Source organism: Canis lupus, chromosome 36 (assembly GCF_048164855.1).
Source record: "Canis lupus baileyi chromosome 36, mCanLup2.hap1, whole genome shotgun sequence".
In the NCBI taxonomy this organism is placed as follows: domain Eukaryota; kingdom Metazoa; phylum Chordata; class Mammalia; order Carnivora; family Canidae; genus Canis; species Canis lupus.
This window is the reverse complement of record NC_132873.1, coordinates 1,195,894-1,218,469: the sequence shown is the minus strand read 5'-3', so window position 1 is coordinate 1,218,469 and position 22,576 is coordinate 1,195,894. Positions and strand designations below refer to the sequence as shown.

The 22,576-nt window shown below is 52.0% G+C and overlaps 1 protein-coding gene across 2 annotated transcripts in view; it reads right to left on the bottom strand.

The window, feature by feature from the left end:
- Positions 1-1,342: 1,342 nt before the first annotated feature.
- SERPINE2 (serpin family E member 2) overlaps positions 1,343-22,576 on the bottom strand; it is a 57,061-nt gene continuing 35,827 nt past the window's right edge. For both annotated transcript variants that reach the window (XM_072813466.1, XM_072813467.1), the window contains exons 3-9: positions 21,720-21,947; positions 16,436-16,633; positions 9,582-9,780; positions 7,660-7,760; positions 5,424-5,510; positions 2,960-3,043; positions 1,343-1,984 (exon numbers count right to left, since the gene is read on the bottom strand). In XM_072813466.1, coding sequence (XP_072669567.1) covers positions 1,947-1,984; positions 2,960-3,043; positions 5,424-5,510; positions 7,660-7,760; positions 9,582-9,780; positions 16,436-16,633; positions 21,720-21,947 — 935 coding nt within the window. In that variant the 3' untranslated portion in view covers positions 1,343-1,946. The remainder of the gene's footprint in view (positions 1,985-2,959; positions 3,044-5,423; positions 5,511-7,659; positions 7,761-9,581; positions 9,781-16,435; positions 16,634-21,719; positions 21,948-22,576) is intronic.

The window sequence follows — 22,576 nt, the reverse complement described above, 5'->3', positions numbered from 1 at the left end:
ATTGTTGGAGTGTTGAGTGTAAAGCTTTAATGTTGATGTATAAAGAGTGATGAATGAGTAGAGCTCATAGGTCTTTAAAAAAAGTTTTTAAATTCTGATACTTTATTTATTTATTTTTAAAAGATTTTATTTATCCATGAGAGACAGAGAGAGAGAGAGAGAGGTGGAGACACAGGCAGAGGGAGAAGCAGGCTCCATGCAGGGAGCCCGACATGGGACTCAATCCCGGGACCCCGGGGTCTCGCCCTGGGCAGAAGGCAGATGCTCAACTGCTGAACCACCAAGGGATCCCTCAAGTTCTGATACTTTTTAAAAAAGATTTATTTGGCAGAGAGAGTGGAAGAGCACAGGCAGAGGGAGATGGAGAAGCAGGCTCCCCTGCTGAGCAGGGAGCCTGATGCCGGCCGACCCCAGGACCCCGTGGGAGGGCAGACGCTTCACCGACTGGGCTGCCCGGGCGCCCCAAGTTTTGATACATATTTTAAACCATTCTGATGAAGATGACTCAGACCTTTAGGAAATGAGTAAAGCAGAAGCGATGACCACAAATCGGGCAAATAAAAAATGGTGACCTTAAAATCATGAGGAGTTCTCCAAAAACAAAATGAAAAATCTTGTCCTATCAGGAAACAGACACTCCAGCCGATCACCAAGAGCGAAACATGCACTGGTCACTCTGTGTTCAAAGTGTCTCAGGACCCAGTGACCTCATTTTGCTGAAAACCCTGCTCTTTGCTGGGAACACCCAGAGCCCTGGCCTGGGGGAGCCACTGCCGGGACGCGGCTGGGACTGCACAGTAGCTACGCCTCTGCGCCTGGGCGGTGGCCTGCAAGCTGAGGGTGCAGCAGGGGATGCACTGGGTGGCCTGCATGACAGGGAGAGGGCAGGAGAGGCCAGGGCCTTTGGGTTGACTTGCCCACGTGCAAAGGTTAGTAGAAGTTTCAGTATTTTTATTTATTTTTTAGTTATTTATTTTTAAAGATGTTATGTATTTATTCATGAGAGACACAGAGAGAGGCAGAGACGCAGGCAGAGGGAGAAGCAGGCTCCATGCAGAGATCCCGATGTGGGACTCGATCCCAGGACCCCGGGATCATGACCTGGGCCAAAGGCAGATGCTCAACCACTGAGACTCCCAGGCGTCCCGAAGTTTCAGTATTTCTAAAGGGCTCCGTTTCTTCCGTCGTATTTTCAATCACAGGGAAAGGATTTTTTTTTTTTTTTTTACTACTCATAACACTTTATTTTTACTTTGTACAAAATACAAAAATGCAAATCCATAGAGTACAGACCAGTAGTGACAGGCACACTGCACAACAGCAAACCTTGTCTAGCAAGACATTAGTTTTTTAAACTTTATTTTAGTGAATACATGCATTATATAAAACAACAACAACAAAAACACACAAAGAGGCTAGAGATTTCACTATTTCTACCCCCAAAATAATGCTTACTATCAAGACTTTGGATGGGACCAAAACGAAAGAATTAAAACGGCCAATAATATTCTTTTCATAAAAAAGTAAAAGCTACCATAAAATGTGTTGTTGCAGGTGGGGTTTTTTTTTTTTTTTTTTCATTTTTCCCCCTCCTATCACACTGATTTGCCACACATGTAAACAAAACAAAACAAAACTCCTGAACTGGACAGTAAATACTCAAGAGGGTTAGCTCAGTAGTTTAAAGGATTTTTTTTTTTAGACCTTTTTGAAGCCTTTCTTTTCATTTGTCAGTACAGTGCTCCAGCCGTCCGCCCCTTTTTCCCTTTGATAAATCTCCCAGAACCGAAATGCCTGCGTCACTCAGTCTCTGTTCCTAAGAACTAGTTCTGAAAAAAGAAAGTAATGTACAAAAATATTTAACTGAACTGTGAAAGATGCAGGAAAAGAGTCTTGTTTTCGCCCCAAAGGAGCCTTTGCTCTGCCTGGTTTCTCTCTCACACTCTTCAGGGTTTGTAGATCTGCCCCATGAACAAGACGGCACCTGCAGGATTAAAGCAAGGCATAACTCTATGAAAAACATTCCTAGAATAAGCTAGAAGGCGTGTTTCAGGGACAGTCCCTAGGCTGCGATTAACCAACCTACTGTTCTCAAGCACCGCGGTCCAAGAAAACCTTCTGCAGTGATGGAAATGGTCCGTATTCCCATTGTCTGACACAGTAGCCACTAGCCCCACATGGCCCTTCAGCCCCAAAAACATGGCCTAAGAAACTGATTTTCAAATTATATTTCATTTTTCATTAATTAAGAGTTACAGTCAAATAGTCACATGTGGCCTGAGGCTCCCGAACTGGACTGCCGTGAAAGAGGCCTGCGAACTGTGACGCTACAGATGCAACGGGACAAAAGGATGATGAACCAGGTTGTGCTACTGATTAAAAAAAGAGTAGATGCTGAAATGTGTGAGTTTCTACTCTGGACCAACGTGAAGCCAACCTCCTTCTACAAGGACAACCTTCCGTACTCCTCAGGATTGGGCCACGAGGTAGAAACTACTGTTATTTGCGTTTTAGAGATGAAGCTAAAAGGGCAGAGCCAACCTCAAACCCGTGACTTGCAGAGCCAAGACCCATCGAATTAACAGTTCTCGGGCCGTGACAATAGGGGGGCTTACGGAGGTTGAGGACATGTAGCTTCTTATAAAATTTAACTGCTGCATTTGCAAAAATGTGGACAAAAAATCAGTAGCTGTCAAAAATCCCCACCAGGGCTGCGGAGCTCGCTATCTACGCCAAAACCCAACAGGACCAATAAACCTAAAATCAGTGTTTAGAAGATTCTATTACACTCCAGAAACAGAGCTGCGGGCTGCTTCTTCTCTCCTTGGGGGGGGGGCGGCTTCTATTCCTCAGTGTTGGCGACGGTTGAGGGAAGAGAAGCAGGGCTGGGGCTGGCTTGGGTCCACAGCCTGGGCTCCACGGCCTGGGCCTGCAAACACCGGGAGGGAGGGACCCTTACCTGTGGGATTGTGTCGGATGAAAAACAGGAAAGGCCGGTCCACTATGAACCAGGGAGGTGACGACCTTGCGATGAGAATCGCGGCTACGGGGAAAAAGAAAATGTGTTGTACACCCGGTGGAGGCCGCGGCCGGCCGGTGTGGGGCTGCTCCGGCCCGGTCCACGCGGCTACCAACCTCTCTAATGAGTGTCCTCGCTCGGAGGGTTTTTTTTTTTTTTTTTAATTTTTATTTATTTATGATATCACAGAGAGAGAGAGAGGCGCAGAGACACAGGCAGAGGGAGAAGCAGGCTCCATGCACCGGGAGCCCGACGTGGGATTCGATCCCGGGTCTCCAGGATCGCGCCCTGGGCCAAAGGCAGGTGCCAAACCGCTGCGCCACCCAGGGATCCCTCGGAGGGTTTTTATGGCCGTTAAAGGACAGGAAGCCTATTACATGCTCCTGGAACAGTGCTTGTCACTGGAACACCTGCTGCACGCTCACTGTTATTATTTACTGTTCTTTTTTTTTTTTTTTCTTTTTTTAAGATTTCATGTAGTTATCCATGAGAGACCCAGGGAGAGGTGGAGACACAGGCCGAGGGAGAGGCAGGCTCCCTGCAGGACCCCACGTGGGACTCGATCCGGACCCGGGGTCACGCCCTGGGCCGAGGGCCCCGATCGGCCGCTGAGCCCCAGGGTGCCCCTGAAGCTGTGCTGCACGCACACCACCCACCGTGCTGGGGCCCCGGTCCCGCGGGCCTCGCCACATCCGTCCTGCGCCCTGCCTGTCAACCGCTTCCCCTGTGCCTCTGCGCCCGGAGGCCTCTTCTCCCGGGTCTCGGCCCGGGCCGCTGTTCCAGCCTGTGTGCAGACGGCCCCACGCAGTTCCGTGGGCCCCGGGGCCCAACACGCTTCCTCCCCTCGGCCCGGCGGTCCCCCTTCCCCAGCCTGGGACAGGGCCCTGCAGGGCGGGGCGCGACGCCAGACAAGCACTGCACCTGTGCCGTGGTGGACGCTCCCCCAGCAGAGCTGAAAGCCCATCAGGTCGGTGGGCGTCGGCGGGACTGCGCCCCGAGGGCCCTGCGCTGACGCCCCAAGCCCCAAGGTACTTAAGTCTGCTCGAGGGCCCGAGGGTCCCCAAGACGGGGCGGCTGGGCGCACGGCGGCGAGCACACGGGCAGGGCGACCTCGGGGGCCGCGGGGGGGGGGGCTCGGGGGGGCCGCCCTCCATCTCAGAGGGGACTCCTGGGGCTCGGGCCCGCCTGCCCCCCGCAGAGCCCTGCCCGCGACCCAGCGGTCACGCTCGGGAGAAGCCCACGGGGCTCGGGGCCACCATCTTCACGTTCTTGCTAAGTGTTCCCCGAGTGCCCCGCCAACTGCACCAGGCCCCGTAGTTACCCCGATGGGCAAAATCGGTAACTGGAAATTCGGCTCTGACTTACAATTACCCAGAAAGAAGACGAAAGGCGTCTTAAAAATCCTAAGGACTCTTAGTGGAGGTCTTTGTGTGTAGTGCTATTTTAAAGCGTTACAAATTAAATGTTTATTCTAGAAAGGCAATAAAGTGTCTATTTGGAGCAGAAGCGGTGCCCCTTAATGACCAGAAATATGTGACCCACTTACAACCCCGGCTGGGCCGCCGGACCTCCTCCCCTGACCTCAGGTGGGCAATTAGGGGCGCGGGCGGCAGCCTACACCGGTCTGTTTTCTCCTCCCTTATGTAAAGCAGAGGAGAGAACAGACAAGTGTTCTGCTCACCCAGGGAGCTGCAGGGCCCGTGCTGTCCACCCCCGGTGGCTACACCCGCTGCCCGCTTCGACTCTAGAGCAGGCTCAAAGCTTCCAGAGTAGGGCTCAGCCACCAGTGTTCCCGGGGCTGGTCTGACGGTCAGATCCCACTTTTAGAAATAAAGCTTCTTGGGGCCCCGGGGGCTCAGGGGTCGAGCATCTGCCTTCTGCCTAGGGCCTGACCCTGGGGTCTGGGGATTGAGTCCCCCATTGGGCTCCCTGCATGGAGCCTGCTTCTCCCTCTGCCTGTGTCTCTGCCTCTCTGTGTGTCTCTCATGAATAAATAAATAAAATCTTAAAAAAAAAAAAAAGAAAAAAGAAATAAAGCTTTCCTGGGACCCAGCCATGCCCATGGGCTTAGCGCTTTATAGGAAAACATTGTCCACTCTTGTCCTAGGGGAACGTCCTGGGGAAAGGCACACACTGAGGGCTCTACTGAATGAAACAGTCAGAGCCTCCAGGAGGCGGGTCCTCACTGTCTACATTCACCTCCACCATCATCTGGGCGGGAGCCCACATGCCTAGGGTGGGGGTGGGGGGTGGTTCATTACATTTGCTGAGGGATGGGAGAGCCTCACCCCTGGCCCCTGCCCCAGCCCCCTGGCCCCTGTCCCAGCCCCTGGCCCCTGCCCCAGCCCCCTGGCCTCTGGCCCAGCCCCTGGCCCCTGCCCCGGCCTCCCAAGTCCGATCTTACTTGTTGCTGCTGAAGCTTTGGTTCCGTCTTCGCTGACTTCGATTTTTGCTTTCTGCAAGATGTGAGACACGTGCAGGTTTTCTGACCCTGTTTCCAGAAAAGAAACCAGACACAGCATTTATGTGATAGGCAGGCCATCTGTTGGGCTGGGGAAGGTAACTTCCAATCCATGGCAATTTCCGGTTCTTGAAAGGTGTCAGGAGAAGCGACCTCTTACAGTCTGGTGATTGAAGGCTGGAGGGTGACTGTCACCTGCTGTGAATTTCAGTCTCTGCTAAGCGAACTGTGATACCACTTCTGAGGAGGGCAACACCCGCCCTGAATGCGTTTGGGCCTCTAGCAATTCAACTCTGACCTCTGAGAATTGCATAGAGAAATAAAAAGAGCAGAGCTTTAAAAAGGAAGCCTGTTTTCCAAGAAGCAGCAAGAGACAATAATATTATTTGTCACTCACAGAACGTCACGTCTGGAGAGGATTTCAGCTGGCACGTGTGGAAGGGTAAACTGAGGGCTGGAGTGTTAAGAAATCTGCCCTCAGATCACGTGGCTGGTTAGTGGGAGAGGAAGCGCTGGCTTCTCACAACAAAAGCTACTCGGCACGTGGCCGTATTAGTGAGAGGAGTGTAAGGAAGGTTCAGAACCAGACTCAGAACGGCAATTGTGCCTCAGAAACCTTCTAGTGAATTCCCTTTCCTCCTCAGCACAGCCTTCTCACCCCAGCAATTCTCACTGGCTATAGCATTAGAGGAAAATGCAAACGGAAGTTAATGCTGGCCTTGATGGGACGAAGATCTGGAGGGAGAGGGAAAAAGCACCTTCCTTGTCACTTGGTTTTCAACTGTCTGCACCGGCGCGGGGCTCCAGCTCGGACGATGGGGAACGAGGGGGATGTCTGCAGGGTGTAGGTCACCAGCAGGTTAAACATCAGACCCCGGAGAATCTCAGGCACCTGGTCGTCCGCCCAAGCACCTGCAAACTCCCCAGAGCCACTGTGCGGAACACGGGCCACAGAAGAGAACCCAGGAGGGGAAAGCACAGGTTGAAACGATGCTCTTCAACTTCCCTGAGCTGAGGAGTCCTGCTAACGTGATTCCGATTTAGTCTGTCTGGGTGACACTCAAAAATGCCCCCTTCAAACAAGCCCCCAGGGGATGCTCACGCTGCTGGCACGGGGATGAGTTTGGTCGTCCAAGGACCAAAGAGCGTCAGAACATCCCTGAAGCTGCACGTCCGCCAGGGAGGTCAGGTCTGGCCCTGGGATGGGTGCACAAGTGCTCACCTGCAGGCCTCCCAGGTTAGTGATGAACTTCTCGAGGGGAGGAACACAAAAGGAGCACAAATAACGTCTAAGCCATAACTTTTCTCTGGAAGGAGGCTGCCGTGCTCCAACCGAGAAGGACCAAGAACTGACGATTGAACATCACTCCAGGGAAAGGTACATATGTTGGCAAACGAAGCGATACGATGCTAGCTTCGTCTTAGATGCTTTGGCAAAGAATGGTTCTAATCAGACCCCTATGAATTTATATTATTTCGGGATAATGGGCATTAAACGCCAAAACACGTATCCGGACATACTGCTTGCCTGTTACGGTTTGATGGAAGCAAGTGTCTGAGAGTTTAAAAATCTTGATTTTTCAAACAGGGGAATAATTTGTGTCTGATAAAGTAACTTACATCTAAGTAAGAGCTAAATTTTTATGTAATAAAGACGATACACGAAGGTCTTCTCTATCTGTAGAGTCACTTGGGCCTCATGTGAAATGTGCGTGTGAAACGTGGGGATGAATGATTTCTGCTGATTTAAAGGACTGACGATGAACAGCAGCATTTGGTGATAAATCAGATTAAATCTTGGAGAGTTTTAGGGCAACATACTCCTAATTTGGATCTTTTCTTTCTTTTTCTTAAATTTAAAGATTTATTTATTTATTTATTTATTTATTTATTTATTTATTTATTTATTTATTTTAGAAAGAGAGAGAGAGAGAGAGAATTTGTGCAGGGGGAGGAGGAATGGGAGAGAGAATCCTCAGACTCTGCACCGGCCTGGAGCCCAACATGGGGCTCGATCTCACAACCCTAAGTTCATGACCTGAGCCAAAAATCAAGAGTTGGATGCTTAATGGACTGAGCCACCCAGGCACCCCTGACCTTTGCTTTCTGAAAAAAAAATCAGAGACCCAGCTTGTAACACAGTCCTCAAGTTAAGGAATGAGTTTTAAATTGAACCTACTTGTTATTTTTGCAAAATTCGCTTTTGATGGATCAAACATCTCTGTGATGCCGAGAGCTTTCAGTGGCTCCTTCAGGTCTGTTTGTGCTACGGCTGTGAACCTGGCAGGAAAGGAGAAAATAAGGGGGGAAATCATTATACCATAAAAGATGTAAAATGATATAATCAGCGCAGGTGGGGGAATGTTGATAAACCGATTTCTTTTTCAAGTGCGCTCTGAATACCAATCTAAATGGTATCTTAAGCTGTAGTTCCGAGATTTAAGTAGAGAGCAACACATCTCTCAGACACTTAGCTGGCAAAATGAGCAGGAACCCAGCAATCCTGAACAAGGGTAGCCTGACCCTCAGGTGCAACCACCCTCCCTCCCCCCATTCCAGTTCTCAGGGAGATCTGCAGGAGCACTTTCCTTTACGCTGAGGGGGCAATACCTGGAATATTGAGTGGGATGTCTACAGATTTCCCCCATTTCCAACCAAATGGCTGTCATCGTGGCTGCCGTAAAAATGATCCTTGTTGGTATCAGGGATGGTCAAGAGAGGAGACACATTCCTGCTCATTCTCGTCGGGATTTTTAAAGCATTTTACTATCAAGATAGGAACAAACCTCAGGCATCGGTGACAATGCATTCTGTTTGGGGGTCACGAGAGTTTCTTGGATTCCTGTGACTTGGCTTGACGGCCATACTGACGTAAATGCCAGCCGTTGAACTTATCGTCAGAGGATGTTTCACCAGGTTTTCTCCCATTTGGCGGAAGAGCATTAAGGGTAGGTGAGCAGATTTTCATCGCAGATGGGCTCTAATGATCATTTACCATTATAATTGTGCTTTACCTGTCATGTCCTCCTATCTGCACGCCTACCACCTTACTCATTTATATCATGTGCTGCCTACATGAAGGCTCATTTCCACAATAAAAGAAAATCTTGGGAGGATTACTAATCCTTGTTATATGTGCACTCCTCTGATTATACTCAGCGACTGGAGAATTGAAAGCTATTAGAACTGGAAGGTATCTCCCCCCCCCCCCCCCGAGACGTGGCTGGTTGAAAGCTCTGGGCATTGGGTAGCATGATCACAGACAGGGGATGTTCACTGCCCATTTCACAGATCTGGGTAAAGTATTCAGAAATTTAGGAATTCAAGCAGAATCTGGGATTACTTGCCCTTTGGGTCTTTTTAAAAGATCTTATTTATTTATTCACGAGAAACACAGAGACAGAGAGGCAGAGACACAGGCAGAGGGAGAAGCAGGCTCCATGCAGGGAGCCCGATGTGGGACTCGATCCCAGGACCCCAGGGTCACGCCCTGGGCTGAAGGCAGACGCTCAGCCACTGAGCCCCCCAGGTGTCCCTGCCCCTTGGTTTCGAGTCATAACAGTTCCAATTCCACCAATATTGCACATTTAGGGTGTGATAAAGAACTGCCATAGTATGACGCTAGTGTAAGAACTCTGCCTAGATGGTTTCAAGTATTTCCTTACCATGTAGATTTTGGACCTTGGTCTTCAGGAACTCCCAGCTAAAACTTAAGAAGATGGACATGAATCTCCTTATCAAAACACTGGAAACACTCCTAACCTGTACTGTGTCGTTATATGTGTGTTTTTCACTCTTTTGAACAAAATTCGATATGTGAAAATCCCTCAAAATGGTACAAGGACCTTGAGGTCTTGGGAGACTCAGAGGTCAGGCTGCCTGTGTCCCTCCTCTCCCATTATCCTTAACGCTGCACATGAGATGCATGGGGGGCGGGGAGGAAGCTCCTACAAAAGCAGAGCCTTGTATTCCCACTGCACAATTTCTGCAAAGTCAATCAGGCTTTGGGAGCTAGGATGTGCCATTCCTTAGCCTCACGTTGTCCGCTGCCGGGTGCTGAGCACTCCCGTGGTTTTCTCGTCAGGGGCGGGGAGCACTTACTTGGGCAAGATGACCTGCACCCTCTTGGGCACCATGGCGCTCATCCAGCTGTCTATGGTCTTGGTGCTGATGTGCGGGACGATGGCCGACAGCGGGGTGGAGCTCTCGGTGGGCAGCGCGATCAGCATGCTGATGCTCTCGCCGTGGTAGGGGAGCTCAATGAAGTTGTACCAGAGATCATTGGGGGTGCTTGTGGACCCTAGAGAGATCAGAGGCAGGTTCAGGGTGTCCCTGACGATTCTGGAAGTGGCCCGAGTGTCTGCTGGGCACGGGGGCAGCTTCAGGGGCAGAGGGCGACTCTCTTTTCCGAACAGTTTCCTTAGAAGGACAGAGATAAAGACGACGGACGTCCTTCCCTGGTGAAGCATCCTCTCCCTTCCACTGAGACCCGCCTTCGCAAACCGCCCTCGGGCGCCACTAAAATAACCTCCGCGGAGCAGATTCGCTAGAGACGAGGCACCGGGAGCGCAGGGGCCCGCAGACGCTGAGCCTGACCCCGGGGGCCAGGAAGGGGCGCCGCTGCCCCCGCCGGGGTGCGCTCAGCCCGCGCAGGGAGGCGGGCAGCCTTGGGGTTTAGGGCCCCATGAGGTGGCACAAGCCGTCCCGTCTCCGGGCCGGGAGGCCCCAGTTAGAGACGTCGACTTCCCAAGGCGCGCGGGGGCTGAGCCAGGAGGCCCTGGGCCGACTTGGGTGTCGGCGCGCACCGAGGCCCCCGCCCTCCACCGGCCCACTCCCACTCTCTTCGCCCAATCTGGTAACTGTCCCCGTGGCTTCTGGAGACCTCCTGCTATTGGCACTTGCTAATAGCAACCTGGGGACAATTTAGACCCAGCACTTCTCAAAACGTGGGTCATCCAGAGAAGACAGGGCGGCGTGACTCGTGGAGGCAGGCTCCCCGCAAGTCCCTAACCTGCGCCAGCGCCAAGGCTGAGCGCCCGCTGTCTCCCTTCCCAGCGACTGGACGGGACCGTCCTACCCCGCTCGGTATCCGCAGCCCCACGCCACGCAGGCCGGGCCGGGGGGAGCTGGGGCGCGCGCCCTGGTGCAGGGGGGGCGCCCGGGGAGTTGGCCCGCGACCCTCACAGCCGGCCCGACACCAGCCGGCCATCAGTGCGGAGCGGAGCGCCATCCGGGGACGCCGCTGGACGCCGCAGCCAGCGACCCGCGCTTGACCTCCCGCCCGCTGGAGGATGGAGGCGCGGGTGGAGGCGCGGGCCCTGGGTGGCGGCCCCGGGGGCATCGGGGGCATCGGGGGCATCGGGGCAGAGGCAGGGCAGGCGCCTGTAGGGCCCCCCTCGGCCGCCCCGCCCCAGACCTAGGGGACCGCGCTCAAGAGGAAAGGGCGAGCTTCTCTCACGGTTCCCCTGTGTCTTCTTGGGCGAAGGCGCCGGCCAGTCACCGTGGTGACCCGGGCACTTCAGTGAGCCGGCTCTGGGGGTGACCCCGAGGCTCCCCCGAGCTCCCGCCTTTGTCAGCAGCGAGCAAATATGATACAGAGTAGCCAGGCCGCTCGGGCCTGTGAGCCGCGGCTGACGTGGGAGGCCGTCCTTCGGGAAGGCCGTGGGCTGCGACTACCCGCGGCCACCCCACGCGGCCACCCCACGCGGCCCGGCCCGGCCCGGCCCCACCACTCAAGGCTGGTTCTGGCTGGGGGCTGCCTAAGAAGCAAGGACGGGACCCGGGAAGCTTCCGTCTACTTTGTGGGTCACGACGGTGTCGACGGAACCTGGGAAATCAGTGGGGGAGTCAGAGAAACAACCGCGAGACCATGACCTGAGCCAAAACCAAGAGCCAGACGCTGACCCGACTGAGCCACCCAGGCGCCCTGTGGCTCCCACTTCTGATCACAGGGGCTGATGGCAAACGTGGGCCGGGACACCTGTGTGCACACTCTGTCTGTGCTTATCTGTGCCGGCTGCCTGGGAGCGAGGGACCAAACAACCGCCCTCCTCTTCGGACCTGATCACTAAAGGGCGAGATGTCTCAGCACCATCTCACAGAGGACCAGGGCCGGGGGTAAACACATGAGATCTGGAGTTCTAGGATCTGGGTTCAAATCCCGCCTCTTCTGACCCACCAGTTCCAGGTACTGGGCAAGTTGCTCGACTCCAAGGCTTGGTTTCCTTTATCTGCAAGATGGGCTACCGTGCGTGGCCTAGCGGACTGCCCTGGAAATTCAAGGGGACCGTACGTGCAGCACAGTGCTCAGCACGGGGGCTTGAACATAGTAAGAACGTCCCTCTAAGGATGGAAGGAGCTTCGTAAAATACTTGTCTCCTGGGGCGCTTGGTCACTCAGCTCGGGGCTCGGGCAGGTGAGACGCAGCCTCAGTCCAGTGAGAGGAAGCACGCCTGCTGCAGCGGGCCCGGCTCCCGGGCGGAAGGGCTCAAGCCGGGCAGGGGGACTCGGAGCCTTGGGTCGGGGCAGGGAGCCTGCCACGGGCCCACGCCTTTCCCTCACCACGTCCCGCCAGGCTCTCCACGTGTCAGCACCTGGGAAGCCACCCGAGGGCTCTTCATTGATGCTGGAGCAGAGAAAGATGTGAAGGGAGCAGGTTCACTCACGCGAGAGAGGGGGACGCGGAGGAGAAGGGTTTCCTCTTAGACGAAGGGGGATCAACAAAACTTTAATGAGAACAGGCAAAGAACCAAGTGTTAAAAACATGGAGAAGATTTAGCACCTGCTGTAAGCGGTACTTGGGGGATGCCCCAGGTGTTCTGGAAGGCCCCCAGGGTACTCGGATCCTTCCTAAGTCCCGCGGGGGAGGAGGTAGCGAGACTCGCTGAATGTTAAGGACTCCTCTTGGCCGCGCGCACGGAGAGAGTATTTTAAACGTTGAATATCGGGAAAACCCTACAGGTGAGGATCCCTCCAGTTACCCTCTACTACACGTAGCTCTAGGGGTTTCCTGAGCTCTCGGGGAACTGTTTTCGGTTGTACCTTGGAAGGAACTGGAATGCGGGCCTGGAAATAAGCAGCAGATCTACCGCGCCGCGTCGTGACGGGTCCGCATTCCAGCTGTGGCACAGCGGGCTTGGGGACAGCTGATGGGGGGAAGGTGCGGGGGAATCAGCTGGGCGAGCAGAGGGGCCGCCGCTGGGGACACGGAACGTGGCGGGAGAACCAGATGCGTGAGGACGGGAATACATTTCGTCTGCGGAACTAAGACTTCAGAGACAGCCACGCAGGGAGGTGACGTGGGGAGGCAGGAGTAGCACCCGGGAGAGTGGAAGCCGGAAAAATGCCGGATATTCGTGTATTTATTTACGTAGGTACACATACACGCATGTGTATATTTGGGATTCTCTGTGGTCTTTTTTCAAAGTAAAGTCTTTAATGTCTGAATTCATGACCATAAACATAAAAAAAAAAAAATTGTAACGGTTTTTGACTCAGCCACTCCTATCCAAGGGAGGTACCTTTATAAATTCTGACTCAGTTTCTAAAGATTTACATACAAGAGTGCTCACGAAGTGCTCACGACATGAGAAAGGTAATGATATGTATAATACTATAATAATATTGGGACACCTGGGTGGCGCAGCGGTTTAGCACCACCTTCGGCCCAGGGCATGATCCTGGAGACCCGGGATCGAGTCCATCAGACTCCCTGCATGGAGCCTGCTTCTCATAATAGCATATTATATATGTTCTTATATATTTTTGTTTCATTTATTATTTATATTTTAGATTTATATTATATATTATATATGATTACATATATTACATAATAATATGACAATATCCACAGGATACTTGACTACATTTGGACCATGGAATATTACAGAGATGAAGGGATCAAGTAAATCCATGTGAATCAACAGGAAGTTTTCCACGACGCGCTGTCTAATGCATAGAGCAGGTTAAGGAAGGGCGGTCACAGCATGACCCTGCGTGTGCACAAAGGCCCCAGAGCCGTATTTTGTGTGTCCACATGACAGGTCTCCGGGAAGAGACCTGCCGCTAAGTAAGGGTTCTTGCCCCGGGAAACGGGAGCACAGGACATTTACTTTCTGCCTCATTACAATGGCTTATTTGTAGATTTTGCAATGAGCACGGGATATACATCTGCAAAAAAGATTTCAGGGGCACCTGGGGGGGCTCAGTCGGTTCAGTGTCTGCCTTTGGCTCAGGTCAGGATTCCGGGGTCCTGGGATCGAGCCCTGAGTCGGCCCTCTCCCTCTCCCTCTGCCCCTGACTCCCTGCTCATGCTCTCGATCACGCTCTCTCACTCTCTCTCAAATAAATCTTTACAAAAATAATATAAAGATTTCAAGAGGGGATCCCTGGGTGGCTCAGCGGTTTGGCGCCTGCCTTTGGCCCAGGGCGCGATCCTGGAGTCCCGGGATCGAGTCCCGCATCGGGCTCCCAGCATGGAGCCTGCTTCTCCCTCTGCCTGTGTCTCTGCCTCTCTCTCTCTCTGTCTATCATGAATAAATAAATAAATCTTTAAAAAAAAAAAAAAAGATTTCAAGGGCCTTTTTTTTTTTTTTTTTTTTTTAAATTAGAAGAACATCTTTCCTCAAAGTGCTTCTACCTTATGGGCAGTTGGAAGGGCTCCCCCCTTGCCCCGCCTTCCACCCTCTCTTCCTACTGTTGCTCCGAGATCTCGGCGGCATCTTGGGGGGATGGTCAGGGGGCCGACACGTGGGATGGCAGCCGAGTTTCCGCAGGGACAGGGCACGTGGTGAGGCCCAGGATGTGGGGACGGGGGCTGCAGAGGCGGCACAGGGAGCCCCGTGGCCCATGGGGACGGGGAGGGCCGAGGGCTGAATTCAGGGCACGCCAGTCGGGCCACAGGAAGACACGGGACACCGAGCGGCTCACGGAAAAGGAGTGTCACGACGGGCGTGCTTCCAGAGCGGGAGAGCAGAGGCCCCCGAGGACGGACTGCAGCACCCTGGGCGACAGACGTCACCCGACGCGGGCTGGGAGCCGACAGCGAGCGCTCGTGGCGCACCTGCTGACCCAGCCAGCGGACACCTTCCTGCAGGGACCCGGAGGCCGCGTCCCACACCCGGTTCCCCCGCATCCCGGTCACCTGCCAGCTCACCCCAGGCCACGGGAGCCCCGATGCAGCCTCGGGGGGCTCGCGCCGGGAGCAGAGGGCGGAGGCCATGGGGTGCGGGGAGGACACCCAGCCTGCTGCCGCCCGTAGCAAGGTCCCTGAGCAAGAAGGCACAGCCGTGACCATAAGGCACACGCGGGGAAGGGCGGTCCTGACGGAGAGCTACCCAGGGAGGCAGCTCCCTCCCCAAGAATGAGCCATGTCGTCAAGGAAACCTGTTCCTTTCCTGTGAAAACAAACAGTGAGGTCTCATAGGAAGGTCTACAGGATCCTTGCGTCTTTATCTTTAACTTCTGACATTCATTTTTCAGCAAGAGAAACATAAAATTGAGGCCCTTCACTTTTAGGTGTTTTGTGTGTGGACACTTTTTTGGTTTTTTGTTTTTTTTTTTCTTTAAATTAGAACAGAGAATGTGTATGAAGATCGACCTGAAATAAAATGGCTTTGCTTCACAGAGGAGCTGGTGGCCGTGCCAGCGTCCCAGCGAAGTCTTCCTGGCAATGCCAGCTGGGAGCGGGAGGCTCGGCCCACCTCTGGAAAGAGGGAAGGACTTTTGGGCAAAAAGAGCCTTTTATTATTCTCAGTTGCTGAGCACATTGTCTTTCCGCAGGGCTTTCAAATACGTATTCTCTTCAAAACAAAACAAAACAAAACATTTGAGTGAATGACAAAATTTTACCTAGCAGCCTGGTGAATGGTAAGCAAGAAGGACAGTGGCTTTGTTTAGGGCACCCCTCACCCGAGCCATCCCTTAACTTAGAGAATTACGCGGCCGGCAAAACACGGCGCAGGGCTGGAAGCACAGACTGACCGTGCAGAGGTGATACTCGGGTCCCACATGTTCAGGCACAGACTGGAGACACGACCGCTAACTTTCAGAGGGAAAAGATCAACTTAAGTTGGACAGCAAGTGTTCAATGAAACTAGGCTCGAAAAATAATCGTCAGACTCCGTTCGTCAGCGCCGTGGCGATGACAGCAGGGGTCGGTCATTGTTTCCTTGGTTGTAAAACTGACTCGTGCTTTGTTTTAAAAATTTGCAGATTCAAATTAGAGAAAAATAATCGTTTGAGATACCACCAGCGTTCACGTTTCACTGAACATCCTCCAGGACACGTCTCTACAGACAGATGAGTATGTAGCACGTGTTTTACGTGAACGAGATGAATCAGCACCTGCTGTCCTACAACTTGTTTTCTGGAATCAACCATATATTGTATCATCTTCCTACTGACTTGAATCTAAGTCTCTTTATCACATATGTTCCACTATACGTAAGTTTCTGGCTTTTGCTTACTTGCTGGGGTGAGATGATCTTCAGGGTTTAAGTCCCCTGGTGTGGGATTGCCATAGAGGCTCCAGGAAGCACCCCCCCATCCCACAGCAACTTCTACCACCCATGTGCCCCCCCAACCCCCAGAGCCACGACTGGGCTTTGCCAACCTAGTATCTGTGAGACTGGCAAGTGGAAAATAAATCTAATTTTTACTTGTATTTTTTAATTTGGTAAAGTAAGGTAGCCAAAGGTGACTTGATGATACACTATGTGCCGAGTGCCTGCTTACATTTCGTATTTTGTGAACTGTCCTCTATCTTTAAATTTCCAACCTAAAAGCCTGTATGTCATGTATTAATACATTACCTTGGTAAGTGGTAAGAAACTTTACCATGAACTTAAAAAAAAAAAAAAAAATCCTGCCCGCCTGTCCCCTGCCCTTTTTAAAATATAAAAGTCAGATTTGCTCTTGGACCAAGTGATCTGGGGCATCGCCAAGCGAACACTTACCGCAGCGGAACACAGAGAGCTGAGCTAGCATGGGCACTTGATAGGATTTCCCGTCGGCTGTCACAAACGTACGTTTCTTTGTGTTCTCAGGTTGGAACCGTGATTTCCACAAACCCTTAAAATACACGGCATTGACCAGGACCAGTCTTGTGAGGGCACCATCGATGAGATTTGGGGACAGCAGGTTGTCGATCATGCCTGGAAAGTCACAGAACAAGCAAGGAAAGCTCAGGATCGGCGGTCTGTTTGAGGGCAAAAGGCAGTGATGGAGCACGGACAGTCACAAATGAACGGAATTTTTAAAAAGCCTTTAAAAAGGAACTGTTTACAACACCCTTCTGGAACTTTCTCAGTCCTCCCCCCCACCTCACTAAAAAATGAAAGCTAAAAAATTGAAGCTAAAATCAGAGAATCTGAAAAGACCTTAGAGATCCTCTGTTTGGGGGTTAGCACAATTTTCATCAAGGAATTCTTTTATAACTGGGGCTCCCGGGTGGCGCAGTCAGTTGAGCGTCCCCCTTCAGCTCAGGTCATGATCCTGGGTCCTGGGATTGAGTCCCGCATGGGGCTCCCTGCTCAGTGGGGGGGTCTGCTTCTCCCTCTGCCTCTATCCCACCCCCTCCCAGGCTTGTGCTTGCTCTCTCAAATAATTTTTTTTTAAAAAAGCAATTCTTTTATGACTAATTCCCTATGAACCCCATGTCTTAGAAAATTTTACTCATCTAAAGAAGCTACATTTAATTAACGATGAATTTTCCTATCTTTGCTAATAACCGACACGTGCAACTGCCAAGGAGAATTTGCCATCAGAAAATAAGATACGCAGTTGTTGTTTCAACCCCTGGGTGGGTTTAATCCCAGTCAAAAATGAAGCCCTTCGGCCTGTGCAATTTTATCACAGATAGACACTTACTTCCTCTGAAGGTTTCAGAGGTGTTGGGCATTCGTCTGGAACCCCTGGGACCACAAGGCCCCACAGCTACCTAAGAGGGGGCTGGAATTCAAAATTAGTGTCTACGTTTATGGGTCAGGTGCTGAGCTAGGTGGTGACATTATAGAGATAAAAAGAAACGGAGTCTGTCCTTGAAGGCCTCCTGATGTTGAAGGAAAATTCGCTCCACAAAATGTCAAGGACGCTCCGTCTTGTTTGTGTCAGGAGGGAAGGAGCTAACAACTGTTCTAGTTTCAGAACGTTCTTTGGGGCCACGGCGATCTTCCTCAAATGCTGTCTGTGCTTGAGGGTTTCGGTTTTCCGTAAGGCTCCTTTTGCTCGGTCTTTGAAGATTCAGCTGTGTGTGTGTGTGTTTATGAAGGATTACTAACACCCAAAGCAATTTAAAATTAGTTTACTAATTAATTTAAAATTAGTTTAAAACTAAAAATCAGTTTCCTGTAGCTTTTGGCCTCAGCATTAAAAAAAAAAAAAAAAAAAAAGACAACAAAACACCATGTAGAGTCATAATTCAAATGCAGATTGTAATTCTTTAAATGGTTAGAGTAAACTCAATAGTTTCTGGAAGAAGCAAGATTATCCAATTCAGCTGGGAGAGCCCTAAAGTCCTCTTAGATGATGTTCAAGATGATTCGGATGTCCGATAAACAAATGTTTGCATAAGTCATGGCAGGGGGCGCACCCAGAGGTGGGGGCCCTCTGTAAAAGGGGCCTCTGTAAAAGCTTCATCACCACTCCTTACTTGCACAAGGGGGCATCGATCCCACCACAGTCAGCATCTGAAGGAAAATACCCCAAGCTATAAGAGGCCACCCTTCCATGCAAGGGCAGCCTGTGTCCTGCGGGAGGGAAGTTAGAACTCGGTGCTCCCGCTGTAGCAAAGTCCTTAGGGTTGGCTCCCCACACTGAAGGTTGTGTCCTGCCTTTGCTGGGAACATCACCCAGTCCAACCCCTATGGGCCTGTAAGGCATAGCTCCGCTCTCTACCTATAAAAGACGTCCTCCCAAACTCCCGGGACTTTCCATGAAGCTCAACACTCAGCACCATCATTTGCCCGCGGTATTTTGTTCTAGCCAAATCTGACGTGTCTCTCTCCCCTCAGCTGGACCACGAACCGCACAAGGGCCAAGACCCTGCTGTTCGCTTTTTAAAAATCAAGCCTATCTCTACGTTCAGCACACAGTTGGTGCTCAATAAGTGTCTAAAGAAATCTCTCCAGCCCTTTCTTTGTGGTGCTAACTAAAGCCTCTGACTGACATGGGTAGGACTAAGGTACAATTACGAGGCATGAAGAAATAACAAGAAATGATGAAAAGGTAAGGAATGCATGGTTGAGAAGCAAGGAGGCACGTGGAGGACCCGCCGTCAAGAACATGCATGCAAGTAAACATGCATCTACCCAGCCATTCAGCCACCCACTCATCCACCCACCCAGTCGCCCACGCATCCACTCACCCATCCACTACCCACCGTCCATCTTGGATACCTACCTATCATGTGCCAGTGACCATCTTCTAGGTGAGAAAACGAACACATAAAAAATGAAGCCTCCCCTCAGAAAGCCATGGAGTCCAGAGAGGTGGAGACCGGCACGAGGACTCAGGAAACCGTATGTAATAGTGATAAATACCTCGAAGCAGAAGTTCTCAAAGATGTGAGGGCCATTAAGAGGGGGATCTGATCTGGTTCATGGGTCAGGGATGGGTTCTCTGAAGCATCACTGTGAACTCACAGGTGTAAAAACAGCTTGTGCCTGTTGAATATTCGGTAAGTGCTAGGCACTTGGCTGAATGCTTTATGCACATCATTTACCTTCCCATAAAAAGCTTAATTTTTAAAAAAAATATTGTATTTATTTATCCATGAGAGACACAGAGAGAGGCAGAGACACAGGCAGAGGGAGAAGCAGGCTCCATGCAGGGAGCCCCGATGCGGGACTTGATCCCAGGACCCTGGGATCACGACCTGAGCCGAAGGCAGACACTCAACAGCTGAGCCCCCGGGGGGCCCCCAAATCTTAATGTCGTTCAAACCATCTTAGTAGGTATCACCATCGTATCTGCATTTCTACAGAGGAGGACTCTGGGGCACAGGGAGGTTAAGAACTTGCCCCACTTACACAGCTGGGAAGGAATGGTCATCTCCCCAGGACGGGCTGGGCCATCTTCCAGATGCGGACTGCTGGATCACCAGGTTCCTCTTGGGCCCTACCAGGTGGGGAAGGGCTTCTCACCCCCGGGGGTGATGTGAAAACAGGTAAGAGGGTTTAGTTGAGTGGCAGGTGGCCAGAGATGCCACTTGTCTCACCACGTTCCAAACAGTCCCACGTAGTAAGGACCCGTCCTGCGGGCTGCAGACGCTTCCAACGCCCCACTGGATATTCGCACCAGCAAGAAGCTGGCTCATCATCCTCTGCGCCCAGAACCTCAGCCTTTTTTTTCCATGGAAACACCAAGTTATGTGTTCGGGGGCATGTTCTTAACGTACATGGAATCTTCTACGCATGCGACTGCCATGCAAACTGAGTGGAGACTCTTCTTAACTTTGTTCCTAGATTTACCAAGTATTTTGCACCGTTTTAGAGAAAACTGCTTCAGAAGGACAGGAAGGCAGCTTGTGGTTTTCACGTCACTGGCAGGACATGCCTCTGTCAGCCTGTTGTCGTAGCTGTCAATTCACAATTATTCTAGGAATATGACTGTTTTGTCACGTACTCAGGTGCAGCTATACCCAAGGGTTTACCCACTGAACTATGTACATAAATTAGCTTTGTTTTTCCTTGTATTACACTTCAGCATTTCATTAATTAATTTTTTAAAATGCTGTGTATTTGTGGGGTGCCTGGGGGGGGGCTCAGTCGATTAAGCGTCTGCCTTTAGGTCATGATCTAAAGGCCTGGGATCGAGCCCTGGGTTGCGGTCCCCAACTCGGCGGGGAGTCTGCTTGTGTCTTTGCCCCTCCTCCAGTTCATGCTCTCTCTCTCTCTCAATCTCAAATAAATAACCTTTAAACATTAAAAAATAAAAAAAAAAGAATGAAAATGTTGTGTACTTGCACGTAAGGTTACGTGAGCTGTGAGTTTCATTCCAGAATGGTAGAGTGAATAGTAAAAATCTTTGTTTATAAGGAGGGAGTGGGTCTGCAGGGCTGAGAAGCACTGCCCGGGCTTAGCCACCCTCCCCTCCCCAGGTCCGGTGAGCAACTGAGTCACGTGGTTTGAACAGTGTCAAGTGGTGCTCCGGTGTGACCTGCTATCCCCAGCCGGCGGGTCAGGACGGCTGGCGGGGGCACTGACCGCCACAGCCATGCAGCCCTCCAGCTCTGAGTCCGGCGGCCCGCGGTCCTTAGGCCTCTAGGCCCGGGAGGAGCCACGCCGCCCCTCACATCTGCAGGTCTCCTGATCCTTCTGTGGTTTGGGGAAGGGAGCCTGGGCTACAGCGTCCAGGACCCCGTGGAGCAGGAACGCCGTGGATTCCCCAAAACCACTCTGGCTCTCCTCCGCCCTCCGGAGCACTCCTGGCCCGGCGCCTCCCTGGTCTGTCATATGCTCTCGGACACTTGCGCATGCAAGTCTGACGGTGGAGGCAGATTGGGGGCGCACTCGTTTTAATGCAGAATGCTAGGCCCCTCGCTCACAGGTTCTGATACAGGAGGTCGGGGGCCGGTGACCGGCACCGGAAACAAATGCCCTGGGTAATTCTGATGCAGGCGCCCCCGGAACCGGGCTTTGAGAAACGACCCGAAAAGCCGGTTTCCTTGCATTCTATCCTTGGGTCCCAGTTGAGTCTCTGGGTCCCTTCCTGTGGCCTTGACTCTACCTCCCATGAGAAAAGGTCCCCCAGTCTCTAGCTGCAGCCTTAACGTCCCTCTAATGTTCTGGACCCATCGCTACTGCGGCACATTTCCAGCGCAGCCCTCCGGTTTACAAACCCCCGCTCGGCAGTCCCTCCGCCTGATGAGAGGAGAACTGCGTGCAAGCGCCGTAAGGAAGGGGCAGCGGAAGGCCGATTGCACGCCAGTCGTGGGCACAGAGGAGGCCCCCCCGAGGTGACAGCAAGACGGATGCAAAGCAAGGAGAGGGCTCAATCCCGCGTGGCGCAGGCAGGGAGGGACAGGCACCGATGCCCAGCGGCTGCACCTTCAGGACGGCCAGGGGCTGCGGGGACAGCCTCGGCAGAGACGAGCCGGGGGGTGGGGGGCGGGGGCTGTGTTCCGCTCCGCTGCCCGTGCCACGGGGACAGAAGGGAGACTGAGTCACGGATCCTGCCGAGGGGGAAGGCAGAGCGGCCAGTGGGTCCGCGCGGACCGCTCCGGGGAACAGGGCCACTCACCCCTGGTTTCGTTCCTGACCCACACGTTGATGGAGTCGCAGGCAGAGGCCGGATCCTCGAAGCTCACGTTCTGGACTTCACACTGGAACACGTCTTTGTTCCTGGTAACAAAAGGCACTTCCATCTTAAAGCCGTTCTTCACGAACACCGCGTTGGCCACGGTCACAATGTCTTTATTCTTCTTGGAGCCGATGGCCTTGTTGATCTTCTTTAACACTTTACCGACTCCTACAGGAGAAATGGAAAAATGCAGCAATTCAGAAAAGCCCCCCTCCTTTTTTTTTTGGAATCATCTTTCCTCAGTATGGCAAATAGTAACAGTACAAACAAGATAGGCCTGAGTAGCGAGAGACCAAGCCTTCTGCTTCCTCAGTGGCCTGGTGTCAAGACAAAGGTGGGGGTGGTAATAGTAAGTGAAATTATTATTGTTTTTTTTTTTTTTTTAAGATTTTATTTATTTATTTATTAGAGACACAGAGAGGGGAAGAGATACAGGCAGAGAGAGAAGCAGGCTCCCTGCAAGGAGCCCGATGCAGGACTCGATCCTGGGTCTCCAGGATCACACCCTGAGCCCAAGGCAGATGCTCAACCGCTGAGCCCCCCAGGCGTCCCCCAAATCAAGTCAAATTATTAATAGTTCTTGAAAATCAGTGGCGCTTCTGGCACCCTAACTGCATATTCGTGGCACCTCAGCACCTTCCCCACATAGGCCTCATCCTCTGGGAGATCTCCAGGGAGACTGGCCAGCTCTTCCTTACGTAGCCATGGGGAATCAATCCAAGGAATCTTCCTAATTCGTTCTCTTTTTCTCTCTTAACAATCTTTAGCGCTCTTTTCTTGCCAAAGATTTAACAATG